We start from the raw sequence: 14,120 nt of genomic DNA, 5'->3' as shown, positions 1-14,120 counted from the left end.
AAGTTTCTTTTTCAGTAAATAAAGGAAGAAAGACTTATCTGAGGAGTAATTAGGAGAAGGAGTTGAAGACTGGGGTCTTAAGTTGCCCTTTGCAAGAGCCCTTCTCTTAGGAGTGTGAGCAAGATATTTTGACAGTGATGGAGTGTGGGGGGAGAGGATCACGGTAAGTCACGCTTGCATGACTGTGGGCACGTACATGGTGGGTGAAGGAAGGAAGGATGAGGGAGTCACTGGAAATGGTGCAATTACCCTCAAGTCTCTTTCTAGGGACGAAGGTACGTGGAGAATTGTGGTCACCTGAGAAGAAAAGCGTGCAGACCAGGTTCCCTGGCCTCCCTATATCTTTCTTCTCTGGTGGACATAAAGGTAGCTTCAAACCACAGCTGAAAGTTAGCTTTCCAGAATGATCATTTAAGAGCACCTCTACTTCTAAGTATACAGGGAACACTTTTTTTCCCTTTCTGTCTGAAAAAAACTCCAGTTGTCGCTTAAAGATAACTTATGCAAACTGGAAATTCTGAGCTTTAAATTAAAAAATAGCTCTTTTTGAACTTTTCAAGAAGGTAACCATGGATTTTGCGTTTAATGGTACCCACTGTTTGAAAAAGACACCAACAACAGATCTTTGTATAGCACATGCTGAAAATCCCTGACCATGAAAATACATAAATCCAAAAGTCCATTTGCCTTAGCCACACAGCTAATACCATCATTGCAGCTGAACCATGGACTGGCATTACTCCGTACTTCTTTTGTTCATTATCAATTTTTATAAGGTTAAAGATTTTGGTGAAAGGAACTTACCCTTGCCTTCTGCTCCATCTCCATCATTAATCTTTCATGTTGCTCTGCTATTGCCAGTGTTGCAGAATGGACTTTCTGATATATCATTTCTCCTTCTCGTGTCTGAAAGGTGAACAGCCCTTCTCCTGTGTCACACATCCTGCAGTTAGATTTAAGAAGAATGGAAGGAAAAAAGATGAGTACTGTGTAATTTTTATCTAACTATTATAAAAAGTGCACACCTTGCAGTAGAAAATGCCGACTTTTGCAGTTAAACTCTGGAATTCCAAACATCTGCAGCTATTTTTATCATTGAAGAGAGACATATTCCAAGAGATGTGCAGAACTTCATGAACATAACCTTTAAATTCAGTTTTAGTCATCATCTGGATAGTGAAAAAAGAAGTTTTATCATAGAATAAAAACTTGAGGTAATACAGTCAGCTATTTCCAGCATTGTTTCAAATGTCTGCACTGGTAAGTGGGAGCTAAATATAATTCTCTTAACCAATTGATGCCAGAAGTACATAGCACATCATGACTTTGAAAAGTTGACATTTTAAGAGAACATTGACCAATTAAAAATGCTATTATGGTTAATCACTACAAAGAAGCAGTACTGAAAGACAGCATTAAGAGGGTTAAATTATAACTGTCTGTTAGTACTTGATGTGAGGCAGTGTCTAAAGCTATCTTGATAATTACAAAAGCCATTCAGTCTATTTGACAATAGGAACAGTATTTATGTAGTATAAGAAGATTAAATAATGAAAAAAGCCACCAGAAATAAAATTTATTTCTTCTTTTGAGAGACCAACTGCTGTTACCCTTATCTGTGATATCGCTGTCGCATTGTTCTGAGGAAAAAGAGTGGTACATGGTAAATGCAATGACAAAGAGGGCTGGGAAATACAGAAAATGGGAGCAGACAACAATGTTACATTTATTGAGTGACCCTTACTTTGAGGATATATATGGTGTTAAACAGTGGTGCAATTCAACATATTTATAGTAGTAGTTCCATTATATTATCAGTGTCTCAATTCTGTATTTTTATAGACTTCTTGCAATTTTAGAAATGGAATTAAAAAATCCTTTTTATTTGGTCTGATACTTTCTGTAAAGATTTTCACTCATCTGTGATGATAGAATATTGTTGACTTGAGTCATTTATGCATAAGTTCCTTCAACAATAGAAAGATTTTGATTTGTCTTAAAATACCAGATTCCTTTAACGTTTTGGTTGTTTACATTATTTTTAAGGACATCTAATTTTTTTAATATCCCAGCACCTTCAGCAGGCCCCAGAAAGCCTGAGGTATACAGAATTACAAAGCATTTTAGAAAAATGTGTCCCGAATAGTCTAACATTCTAACAGCTTTTTAAATATAAATATCTTTAGTTTGCATCTCATTCTGTATGATTATTCACACCTTAAAATTTTACAAAATATTTCCCCATCAAATGAACATATAGATCTATATTGTTTTAATTAAATAATCATTTAAATATGTCTCCTGCTATATTACATGCATGCACACACACACTATTATATTACATCTTTTTGAAAATGGAATTTTTTTTTTATGAGACTTATCTTTTATCAAATTAGAATACAGCTTCCTACACAATTTTATTTCAAACTCATCTGAACAGGACTATTGTGCTATATAAGAGACTACTGAGAGTTCAGCAGTTGCTTTTGACTTCAAGGCTGACCAGTGAAAATAAAACCTTATTAACACTTACAAAATATTTGCGTGTTCACTGAAGGAGACATGCTTTCATAAGCCTCCTATAAAGAACTTATGCACGGCTGTGTTTGGGAAGAACAGAAAGTATTGGAGGCAGAAACAGATAAGATAGAGGTGCTTCTGGAAAATACCTGGTGAAAATACTTAGTAATTATCATTTGAGGTGTTGAAAAGAAAGTCATAGTCTTAAGAATAGATGATTCACAATATTATCCATATGGATATTATCCATAATTCTGGAATAAAAATAGTCTTTGCCATCCCAAGATGTAAAGAAAATGCAATCCATTTTGTAGACAGGTATTGCTTCATCAGTATTAATGTGATGTGCCAACTAATAGATTAAAAAAAAAAAAAAAAAAGCTTTTGTATGAAATTCCAATGGAGATCAAGATCCCTGCTGTAAACATTTAAGAAATTTTATATCCTTAGCCACAATCCTCCAAAGAGCTTCTGGTAGAAATAAAATGTCTCCAGAGTTTTGCGACATTATGGCAACAGCCTTTCAGCTCCCTCAGGGCATCATATAGCTGCTACTCTGCTTTGGTGTTAAGAGATCTTAATAAAATTCAAGTGGCGTGAAATGGAAAGTCTGGAAAAAATGACGAGGTTTCAGAAACTGAAGTAAAATATGATATTTTTGTTGGTTTCAGAGGATGAAGAATCCTACAGGGATAAAAACAAAGAAGCAGGCAACGGGGTGTGATTAAGATTCAGGAGTTAAGCCGCTTGTTTTGACAGAGCAAAACCGAACCACCACCACTGCCCATCAGCCGAGGGTCTGCACCGCCCGCGTGAGCCCCGGGTGGAGGCAGCGGTGCGGGCTGCGGCACCGCCCGGGCACCTCTCCCACCGCACACGACAGCGCCGTGGGGTCCTGCTTCCCAGCCGCAACAGGCGACTGTGGCGGACATGTCACGCCAACCTCGGAGAGCCATTGATGGCAGCCTCCCCGTGTCCAGATCGTGGGTTTCCCTGGCTAACGACGGATGACATGCACACAGCCGCTCAAAACTGGAGGTGGAGGAGAATTATGGGCATCATTTCTTAAAGTGCTGAACTCCCCTAACTCGCTTTGAAGTTTCACAGGACTTAAATGCCCCAAGAATGAAGCAGTCAGTACCTGGCACGTTTGAGCTCTGTAAAAGCAAAAATTGTTGGTATAAAACTTTCCTTCTACCATCTAAACTTGTTGTTAGTAATCTGTCCCCCAAGGAGATGAATCCCTTTGCTATAGTGAAGCTTTCCTGTTCAGCTCCTCAGGATGTTATTGCTTTACTCAGATGAAAAATCTGTGTTTAGACCTTCTATTCTATTCTAGTCTAGTCTAGCCTAGCCTAGTCTAGTCTTCTCTATTTTCTGTTCTATTCTATTCTAGTTACGACACCAAGATCAGCAGCACGTTTTAGCGTTAGTTTCAGTCTTTCTAGAACAAGGAAACACAAACTAAAATAGAAGCACTCCTAAGCATGATGGAGATGGGGACAGGGAAATGGCTAAGTGTGCTCTCCTAAGCTTAAGAGTTTTGCCCCAAAACCAGAGGATCTTTACTTATCTGCCCAACAGGAATGGACAAGCCCCTGAGGTGAAGCACACTTCTTGATTTCTTCTATTTACAGTCAAAACACAGTCAGCAGAACAAAGAAACTATTTTCTCTACAGCCTCTTCTAGGTGCCAGATAACTGTCCATTTAAGGCTACAGTTTCAGGTTTAGCCTTGCTAATATGTTGCTTTATTACGAGTGAAAACGAAATAACTGTGAGTAAATTCACATTTGTCTATGTTCAAAGCACACATGGTTTTTCAGTTGCCAATTTAATAACATCTTCGTAACTTTCATATGTCCTAGAATGATTTTAGGACAAAGGTGTGCGCCTCTTCTTTTCCTGATACTGCCACAGTTATGCACTGCAACCCAGTATGACCTTCACTGTCAAAAAAAGTCACTGATTTTGTATACTTTAATTTTTTGATGAGAGACTTAACAGTCTGCGGATGCTTGAAAAATGCTGATGTTAGCTTGTCTATTTCCGTGTTTTCCAACTTTAAAACAGGGATGTCATTAACCTATGCTTTAGGATATTTAAGGATTCAATGCATTAAAATTTATGAAGTGCTTTGACTGAAATAGGAAAGTGCATTTTTTTCTGTATTGTTACAGAATGATGTAACTGGGCAGATAATGAAACCAGTAGATAAACAGTGTTGCAAATCATCGTAAATTTTTCACTTCTTAAAATACTGCCACAGCTTTTCACAACCATCATTGTTAGCAGATCTGTCTCAAGAGCCAAGGGAAGGAATAGAGAGAAAGAAAGTGAGAGCTAAGCTTGTGGCCCAGAACAAACGGGATTCAGAGATCAACAGTGAAAGTTCTTGCTTTTACTCAAAGGTAGGGCTTCTGTTGAAGCCAAAGAGATTTTCCCACCAGCATTGGCAGATTTTTTCAACATTTCCCAAATTCACACAATGGTTTCCAACTGCCTTTGCTCACTACAGTAACTTCAGTCTTTTAGAGCAGAATCAATATTATATATTGACCTTGTAGAATTCACTTCAAAAAGGAAACTTTGTTGACTTGACTTGACCACCATTTACAAATGGTACTTTTTCCCAAATTGAGGTTTATGCTCTCATGTCATGGTTGAGATATTTTAAAAGTTTAACGGTGCATTATTCAACAGCTGCATGAGAGGACAAGAATTTGACATCTCAGCATTTCACTATTTCAGTTAAAGCTAAAATGTGTTTTCACAATAATGAAGGCTGTCTCAAAACTGAGATGCTCAGAAACTATTTGCTGTAAGTCCTTGTTTTAAAATGAAAGATAAATGACAATTGTGACTAGAAAATTTTTAGTTCTTCATATATCTAAATCTAATTTTTTAATGGATTTGAATGATTTCTTTTTACCCACAAATAATTTAGCAGTAAAGAAATAATGACTGATTTATATACTTGAAAGTACCTAAAACTACATACAAATAATGAAAAAAAAGGTAAACCTCCTCAAATAGGTACTGAAAAAAATCATAAAAATATTTACTATTAATAACTAATTACTGTTAATAACTATAGCTATTAATAACTAATAAATAATAAATAACTACTGCCCTAGTTTAGCATTTGTAGTTCTTTAAGTAAAAATGGACTTCAAATTTTTAAATGAGAACAGATCATGAATAGGTATTGTCCAGTAAACGGTGTGCTAAAAGTTACCAGTTACCAAACTGGATGTAATTGCTGTTGCATAGTCTGCACCTGATGGGTGGAAATTGATTTCCTTTAAACAGGGAAGCTGTTTACTCTGACACTTCAAGGCCCAGAAATGAAGATAGCTAGTGCTTATTCCCTGTATGCTGAAGAAGGTGGTCAGATGCCACATATGGGACCAGGCCTGTTACTGTCACAAGACGAGTAGTAAATAAAAGATAGCCTTTCTTTAAAGCCTTGAAGCTGTGGCTGTCAGGACAAAACTAATTGTGTCAGGACAAAACTAATTGGTATGCAGTATTTAACTCTGAACTGAGACACTTATTTCTTGTGTTACTACAGCTTTGATTTTCTAAAAACTAGCCATTTTGCCTCCAATTTAATTAGATTATCAGTGGAGACACACAAACACTATCTCTCTTGTGGATATCTAACTTTTGTTCCTTCCTTGTTTGTTGTTATCTCAACTTGAGCTAAGCCATTTTGACAGAAATGCTGTTTGTTCTTTGTGTGCAAGGACGTTACGCACAGCATACACTAAAGACAGGCTAGCTAACCAGTAGACCTCACTATAAAATGAATGCAAAGCTCCCCTGAGGGTCCAGATTCTTTGCTCATTCCAGCCTTCAACACACGCTAGCTTGCTTCCTCCCAAAGTTGTTCTTTTCTGAGAAAATAAAAAAAAGGCAAGGAAAGCAAATAAACTCTTTGTGGCAGGGGCGTATTTAGATAAAAAGGTCCTTTTATACCTAGGGTTACTTACCAAAACAGCTGAAAAATAAACTATGTGTGTTTTTATAAAATTCTAAGTCAACTTCTACGTTGAAAGGATAGAAGAACAGAGGAAGAAATAAGAAAATGTTGATAAAAACCCTAACTTACAATAAAGCAGGCAAAAAGGGGATACATTTGGTGGGGGAATCAATAAGAAAAAAGATAACTACAGAAATAGGATAAATATGGGACCTAGGAAAGGTCTATGGGTGAAGCAGAGAGAAGACAATTAATGGGAAATATGCACAAAGTGTAATTAATTCAGGTATAGAACTTCAACAGCAGACATCATTAGAAAGACCTAAAGTTGAGACAAGGTCGGTGAAAGCAGGGAAAATGCCCTGTGAAAAATCTGTAAAAGGGAAATTAAGACATCCAGAACAAGCAGGCACAGATTCTGAGTGTGGCCTGTTACTCATTCCCTATGTGAATAATGAGTTAGATTGCCATGCTTTGCCATCAGCATTTCAGAGTTTTATCTGGAGTGTCAAATAGGTATCCTGGCAATTTTATGATCTGAGAAGCAAATAATAAAAATTATCTGATATATGAGGCATCTGCCTGCCCCCTCTTAATGATGGTTATTTACAGGCAAGAATATACACCACAGAAAAGTAATTATGCATGGTATCTACTGATTGCTGGCTATAGGCATTCCTCCATAACATTTATTGTCATGTTATTGCACTTCAGCTGGGGTAGGTAACTTTCCACTGTTCTTGCACAGGCTCATGAGATATAGATAGCAATGTTTAATCTTAAATTAGCTTGCTTTCATGTGGAATCGCCTTGAATTTGGCCTGAGTTAATACAAGGAACATGGAGTATCACCACACCTCTCATATGGCTCAGTAACTTGATCATGGAGCTTAGCCCTGAAGATGTGTTCAAGATCAGCTCTTGTATTGCTTGAGTCATCCTCAGCGTTTTCAACTAAAAGAACTAAAGGATCCCTCATGCTATCAAAGCAGGTTTCCTACTAAGACCATTTACGGCAACATTTTGCAATTCTGAGAAGGAAAATGTTCAGAGATGGAGTGGAAATGAGTGACGATGATTTCTTCCCAGGTAGCTGGGATTCCATTGCTCAGAGGAGTCCAGCAGTCCTTCTCCAGTATTTCCTAGAGGACCTTAATACTTTCCAAGTTGCACATCTTTTTAAGACATTATATGCAGTCATGGTAGCAAAAATCTCATGTGCGAGTCTGATGAATACACTGCTAGTCTTTCTGAACAGAGATGCGTTACCCTACAAATCTTCCCTGTAAAAGGGAGACTTTTTGTGTGAACAGTGTTTTTTCATGACAAGACTATTTCTTTTTCTGCCTAAACCAAATGACCATTTAAGTGGTATAATATAACATAAACAAAAATTTTCTCATGAAAGCATGTTTTTATTTGTTTTGTCAGATGGGAGAGATTTCTGTATACTACACTAGTGGTAATTATGCCTCTTGGGATATTTTTTCTTCTCATTGCCTGTGCTGCCTCTACAGTCGCTGTCTCTGTGCTGCCCTCTGTGATAGCACATTTAGACTAGTGGAGCATATCGGGGACACTAACCCATTCCTGCATGTCAGATGCTTTCCACTTTTTGCTTAATGGAAGTGCAGAAAGCAGGCTGTGTCCTTCTCTGGACTATATCAATGATTGTCCACTAGCACTGTATTTTTCTAATTTATTTCCACAGGGTTTGTCCCTGTCCATCATAAGACACAGCAGAAAAAATGTATTTTAGTTTTTTTCCCCGAGGTTCAGTTTTGATAAGACGGAAGATTCTGTCTGGGACTTGTTTCAGACCACTTTTATTTGGCTGCTACCAAGATGTCCCATCCATTCTCATTAAATGTTCTAATTTATATTAATTACTTTGATAGAATAAATGTAACTAATAGTGAAGAGTTAAAAACAGTAAATCATTCTTAATGCTAGTTACAGTATAAAAAGCAGAAAAAGCTGACTTCAATAAAGTCAGGCATAAAAGGTAGAATGTGGAGATTGACATGTAATTATGAAATATATCCATACATAATGGTAAACATGCTGTGCAGAGGCTCTGTTTTCTATTTCGTAGACCCTAGAAACTACGCTACAGCCAATAAGAGAAGAGATATTCTGGAGTCTAAGAAGTTGAATCCCAAATACTTCACTATGACTATAACTACAGTTTTTGTCTCTTCCTACTTATACAGTAGTTTCATAAAACATGACCTAGACATTTTGATGGGGAAGATTGAGCTGTGCTGTTTGTGCTTTATCACCTCTAAGTAAGGATGCTAGGTTGCACATGCAAATTACCCTCTTGTGTCAGTATTCAGTTCATATTATTTAAGAAATCAGCGTAGGTAATTAATGCATATGTATATGCAAACCAACCTACTCTATGGAGACTTCTGACCCCTTAACATTTTCTTTAGCGCCCCCCCCCCCCCCCCCCCCGTTTATTAAAAACAAAGAGAGGATAATAAAACCAATTGTTGACATGCTCTTAAATACACAAGACATTTACATTTTTGACAGTTTAAGTAATAGAACAAACATGGAAATGTTGTTAGATAATTAGTTCTGCTAGTTTGTAAAGCTCAGGTCTTGTTGATAATGCTGAAATACTATTTAACAGTGTCTTGGATGAGTATCTATTAGTACCAGCTCTGTGAAAGATAAACCAAGAACTCATATATTATTATTATCATTTTAGCACAGAAGCAGCACTTACGGTTGGCTGTACAACAGACCGACCAATGAAAAACATTGGTCTGAGGAAAATGAAGGGATTGCAAAGACTACAAACTGCTACATTATTTTGATTAAACCTTTTCACTCATCATGGCTTGCCTATTGTTTTTCATCTCACTTTTGAATGGGAGGGATATAAGTTCCAAGTCCTGGAAGCTGGGATCATATTCAAATATAGATATTTGCTACAGGACCTCTGCCACCTTGTTAAGAGCTATTATTCCCCAACATAGACAAACACATCCCATAACAATATTACTCAGTTCCTCCCAGTGTCTTTAGTAGCAGAACACAGGTGAAGCAGCATTAATCTATGTGAATACTGTTAACTTTGACAAATACAAAAATGTTAGATATAAAACCCAAATAAGGCCATTACTGGTTAAAATAAATGACAGCGTAATAATACAGGAGCCCTGTGGCAGTGCATCACTACTTGCTACAACAGAAACAATGAAACTTAGTGGCCCAGGATCTTTATTTTCTTCTTTTTTTTCCCTTTTGGAGCCCTAAAGTCCCTGTTATGTTCGGGACTACTCCTTGCCCAGCGTGTTGAGGATGGAAATCCTCTCAGATGATACTTGCTAGAGTCTGAATTAATTCCAAACACAATGTGACACAATTCTGAACTTACTCGATCCTCTCTCAGGAAGTAATACGAGTTTTGTAAGAAGGAGGCATCTGCCAGTTAACAGATGCCAGCATAGTAACAGCCAAGGAATGAATTTGCATAGGTATATTTGTTCATTTTACTTCATCTTTGAGGAACTTGGGGCGCTTAGAAGCTATGACACTGGACACGACTGTAGAGGTGCCAACAATATTTGGAATAATTGATCATGCTCAACCTAGAAGTTAAACTAAAAAGACCTAATAAAAACCAGTTTTGCATCTGCACATACCAACAAATATGATATTAAGAATTTAACATAGGACCACATTTGACATAATCGACAAGAGTATTTGTCCTATATTGCCTCATTAACGTCTCATCTATGTATTGAATGCTATTGAAAACACATTGCACCTACCACGATGCCGACAGATACACTGTTTGTGTCATTGCTATCCTTTCTATTTTGACAGCAAGCATAGGAAACAGGTATTTCCTGCATTTTGATCAAAGTATATCCACTTAAGGAGAGGAGGGAAAATTTCTGGAGGGCTGAACAGGAATGAACTAATACAATTAACATTTTTGATGGATGAATAATATCAAGACAATAGAAGTAAAAATTAATAAGGAACTAATACAGAGCCAGGTTTAGAACCACAGAACCAGGAAAAAAAAGGCAAATTAGTCACTTAATTATAATGTGTATTCAAAACATCAGTTTTCCCAGTTTATGGAAAATGAAAGCTGCATAAGGGAACACGCTGAGCACTCTATGTTGAGTTTTCTGACTAATTCAAAATAAGGCATTTCAAGTGTCCCCCCCGTCCCCTCCCCTTTTCAATAAACCATCAAGAATGGTTTTGGCCACTGAAAGCATTTATGGTCAGACACTCTCTGAAACTTTCAGTACACCATGATTTTATCATGATGGGGATTTAAGCACTGCTGTCTTCCTTCAATGTCACTCTTCCCATCTTCAAGGTACGAGAGCTACTGCTTTGACCATTGTGGCCACAGAGGAATTTTCAGAAAGTCATATGCAAATATTATGGGCACACAGGGTTGTCCGGAGACACTCACCATGCTATGTACATACACTAATGAGTAATTAACATATGCTAATGATATCCAAGGACTCATCAACACTAATCTGAAAACTGGCAGGTTGTCAACTCCAGTTTGGGAGCAGCCTGCCACAGCAGCAACGCCTGGGACAGGCAAAAGCACCAAGGATGAGACAAGGCAAAAAAAAAACTCCATTTCTCAGTTGCTGACAGTAAGAACCGAAGATCTTAGCTGAAGGCCACGTTTCTGGTCTAAACTTTAACTAGACATGTATACAGACACAAGCAGTCAAATAATGCCTTTGGTGGTAAACTGGATGTGCGATAATAACATAACATCAAAAAATAATTACAGAAAATGTACAGCCCCCACCACAAGTATAAAACATTCACTGAACTTCCACTGATTTTCTACATGTGGTATTTAATTTAGAGAGGAAACATGACTTCCCTCCCACCTGCTTTAACTTTTCCTCTTTGACATAAGCCAGGCAGAAGTGGACAGATCTTCCCTGTTATCTCAATTGCAAACAGCAGCAATTCTGTTATGGATCAAAGAACTCGCACTGCATTCACCTGGCATCTCTGACTCCAACTTTGATTGTGGATATGATATCCTTGTGTTAGTGCTTCCAGCAGTGGGAAAAACTCTCTGTAAGGTTTTCTCATTAGCCTGATAGCTGAAATCAGTTGTAGTTTGTGTTCAGGTAAGTAGCAGCTTGAGAAGGTCTTGAGAATCCTCAAAATATTTTTTGTAAAATTTTGTTATGTATAAAAAGTCACTCCTTTCAACTATACAAGTAAGTGGGTAGGAAAAGGTACAAGTGATAAAAGAAGTGTAAAAACAAAGAAACAAAAAAAAGAGAGTCCTGCAAAAGAAAACCATCACAAAGAATCACATATATAAAATCATGCAGAAAAAGGACAGGAAAAGCATACAAAAGGATGAAAAATAAGCAGAAAGCAGTATTTACAGTTTATAGTTACATACTTGGGCTCCCCACGTATTTTCTTATAATATCTCATCTCTCTTATCTCATGTAGTATCATCTTTCTAAAACTTAATGGGATGCAATGGCTAGCCATTTTCTGATGTTTTGATAAATGTGTATTTCCACCTCTGATTAACAGCAATCAGTTATGCTGATTAGGTTCTCTTAGTTGAATATCTACTATGAGTCCTGTGTGAAACTACTGATGCTGTACTGGAGAAAGACACATTTACTGGATAAAGACACGTTTTATGCTATCTTTAGTGAGGATTTTGCTTAAAACAAAAAGGTTGAAGTAAGAATGGCAAGAACTGTGGCCACTGTGTGTGTGTGCCACCATCTATTCTGGGCAAATGTTCCCTCAGACCAGTTTTCTGCATAGCACGAGATGCTACTAATTGACAAGAAATGCACCTTGACAAGTCCACCAGAAGAGGGGAAAAACAAAGACTGCAAAATGAATTTGGGATAGTAGAATCTAAAAGTATGAAACGCATCTTTTCTAATGCATAAAATTTTTAAGCACAGCATGCCTGCACTCTTCCCAGGGAACTTGGGGCATTGTTAGAAAGCAAAATGAAAAAAGCATCATCCTTTGCTGTGAAAAAACACTAACAAGCTACTTTTACACTGGAGCTTACTCGTTGAGTTCAATATTTCAGAGTTTAGGCTTCTGCTGTTCTACAGCGCCTTAGTAATATTTCTATAAGAAATTTATAACAGCCATGGAACTGGTCTGAACATTGGAATGTGTCAATCCCTTCTGTCCATGATTATGTATGCCAGGTTTAAAAAATCCATGAACTCTAGATGCAATACCTACTGGCTACATCAAACATTTATACATAGCTATCCAAAAAGGAAGCACTATAGGTGGCAGAAGAGAAAGGGTAAAAATCCCTTATGTGCAAAATAATAAATAATGGATATTCATGGTTCTTATGCAGCAAAAGGTGACCATGCCTTCCCTGGACATTTACACGTAATAGCTTGGGCATGTTTGTAGCTATTTCATGTAGGCCGCTAAAACCATTTTGATTATCCTCGGTAACCTTTAAAAAGTCTTTTGAAGTATTTCCCCATTTTGTCACTCCGGAACATTCGTATTATAGGTATCCTTCATATCATAGACAGAATATTAGTCTCAAGATAAATGCTAATATACATTTCTATTTCTGTGTATTACTATTTCTGCTGTAATTTCTCTGATGGTCCTTTTTATCAGCTATTTGACACTACTTCCACATGCACTGAACACTTTTTTCTTGGCTGCCCTCCATTTCATCTGTGCTTCTAAGGCTGAGAGCTAATCATACTGATTTTTCTTTTTTTTCTTTCTGAGAAATTGGTCCAATGGGGCATAAAGAAGCCTCCCATAAAAAGGCAAAGTACCTGTGAAATGAAATATTTGAGATGGTGTTGTCAACATCTGCCAATGACGAGCACTTATCCTGGCCAATCTCTTCTTGCTACTTTTTGCTCAGGTCTTCCACACTTTCTGATTAGATGTTGTTCCAAAAATGCTACCCATATTCCAAAAGCTGCTACAGTGTCCCATCAGAAAACCATCTACCTTTCCCCTTTACTCAGAAGTCCCTCCCTATCTATTTCTGCCTTACCAGCCCATGTATTTCATTACCACATTCCTATCTCCTCCTATTAGCCCATTCTGTCCCCGCCACCACCACCACCAAAACCTTCCCTCCTATTTTCATCAATACTTTGAATTTCTTTTAGTCCCAGCAAACTGGTCCACTTGCTGTCCAATGTGTGTGCAAAACAGCTTTAGCACACTCGTGCCCTGGTCCTCTCCAGAGCAGTGTTGGTTTACATCGCTGCTGTCACTCTTTATTCTCTGGTGGCAGTGATAGTACTTTTCGAAAAGTAAGTCACCAGAAATACAGATGATCTAGCCCGTTCTTTCATTAAATAAAGGTTTGGCACCCTCAGTCATCATCTGAAAGAACTTCAGGGTTTTCCACTGAATCATCACCTAGACTATAATATTTTCTGCCCTTCAATCTCATTCCTGTAAGTAAATGATACTTATAGTCAGACAGTTTAAATTTTTTTGAGTTTTTAAATACTGCATACTAATGAATGCGGTTTTATAATAAGTGATGATAATTTTTATTTACTTATATAGTCAACTTGATGAAATTTCAGCCATAATAGCATACATTTCA

At 37.4% G+C, this 14,120-nt stretch overlaps 1 protein-coding gene across 2 annotated transcripts in view; it reads right to left on the bottom strand.

Annotated features, from left to right (window-relative positions):
- Window positions 1-14,120, bottom strand: part of DOK6 (docking protein 6) — a 266,549-nt gene that overhangs the window by 73,723 nt on the left and 178,706 nt on the right. For both annotated transcript variants that reach the window (XM_030011402.1, XM_030011403.1), the window contains exon 6: window positions 805-943. In XM_030011402.1, coding sequence (XP_029867262.1) covers window positions 805-943 — 139 coding nt within the window. The remainder of the gene's footprint in view (window positions 1-804; window positions 944-14,120) is intronic.

Source organism: Aquila chrysaetos, chromosome 4 (genome assembly GCF_900496995.4).
Source record: "Aquila chrysaetos chrysaetos chromosome 4, bAquChr1.4, whole genome shotgun sequence".
NCBI lineage: Eukaryota > Metazoa > Chordata > Aves > Accipitriformes > Accipitridae > Aquila > Aquila chrysaetos.
This window is presented reverse-complemented; position numbering and strand designations above follow the sequence as displayed.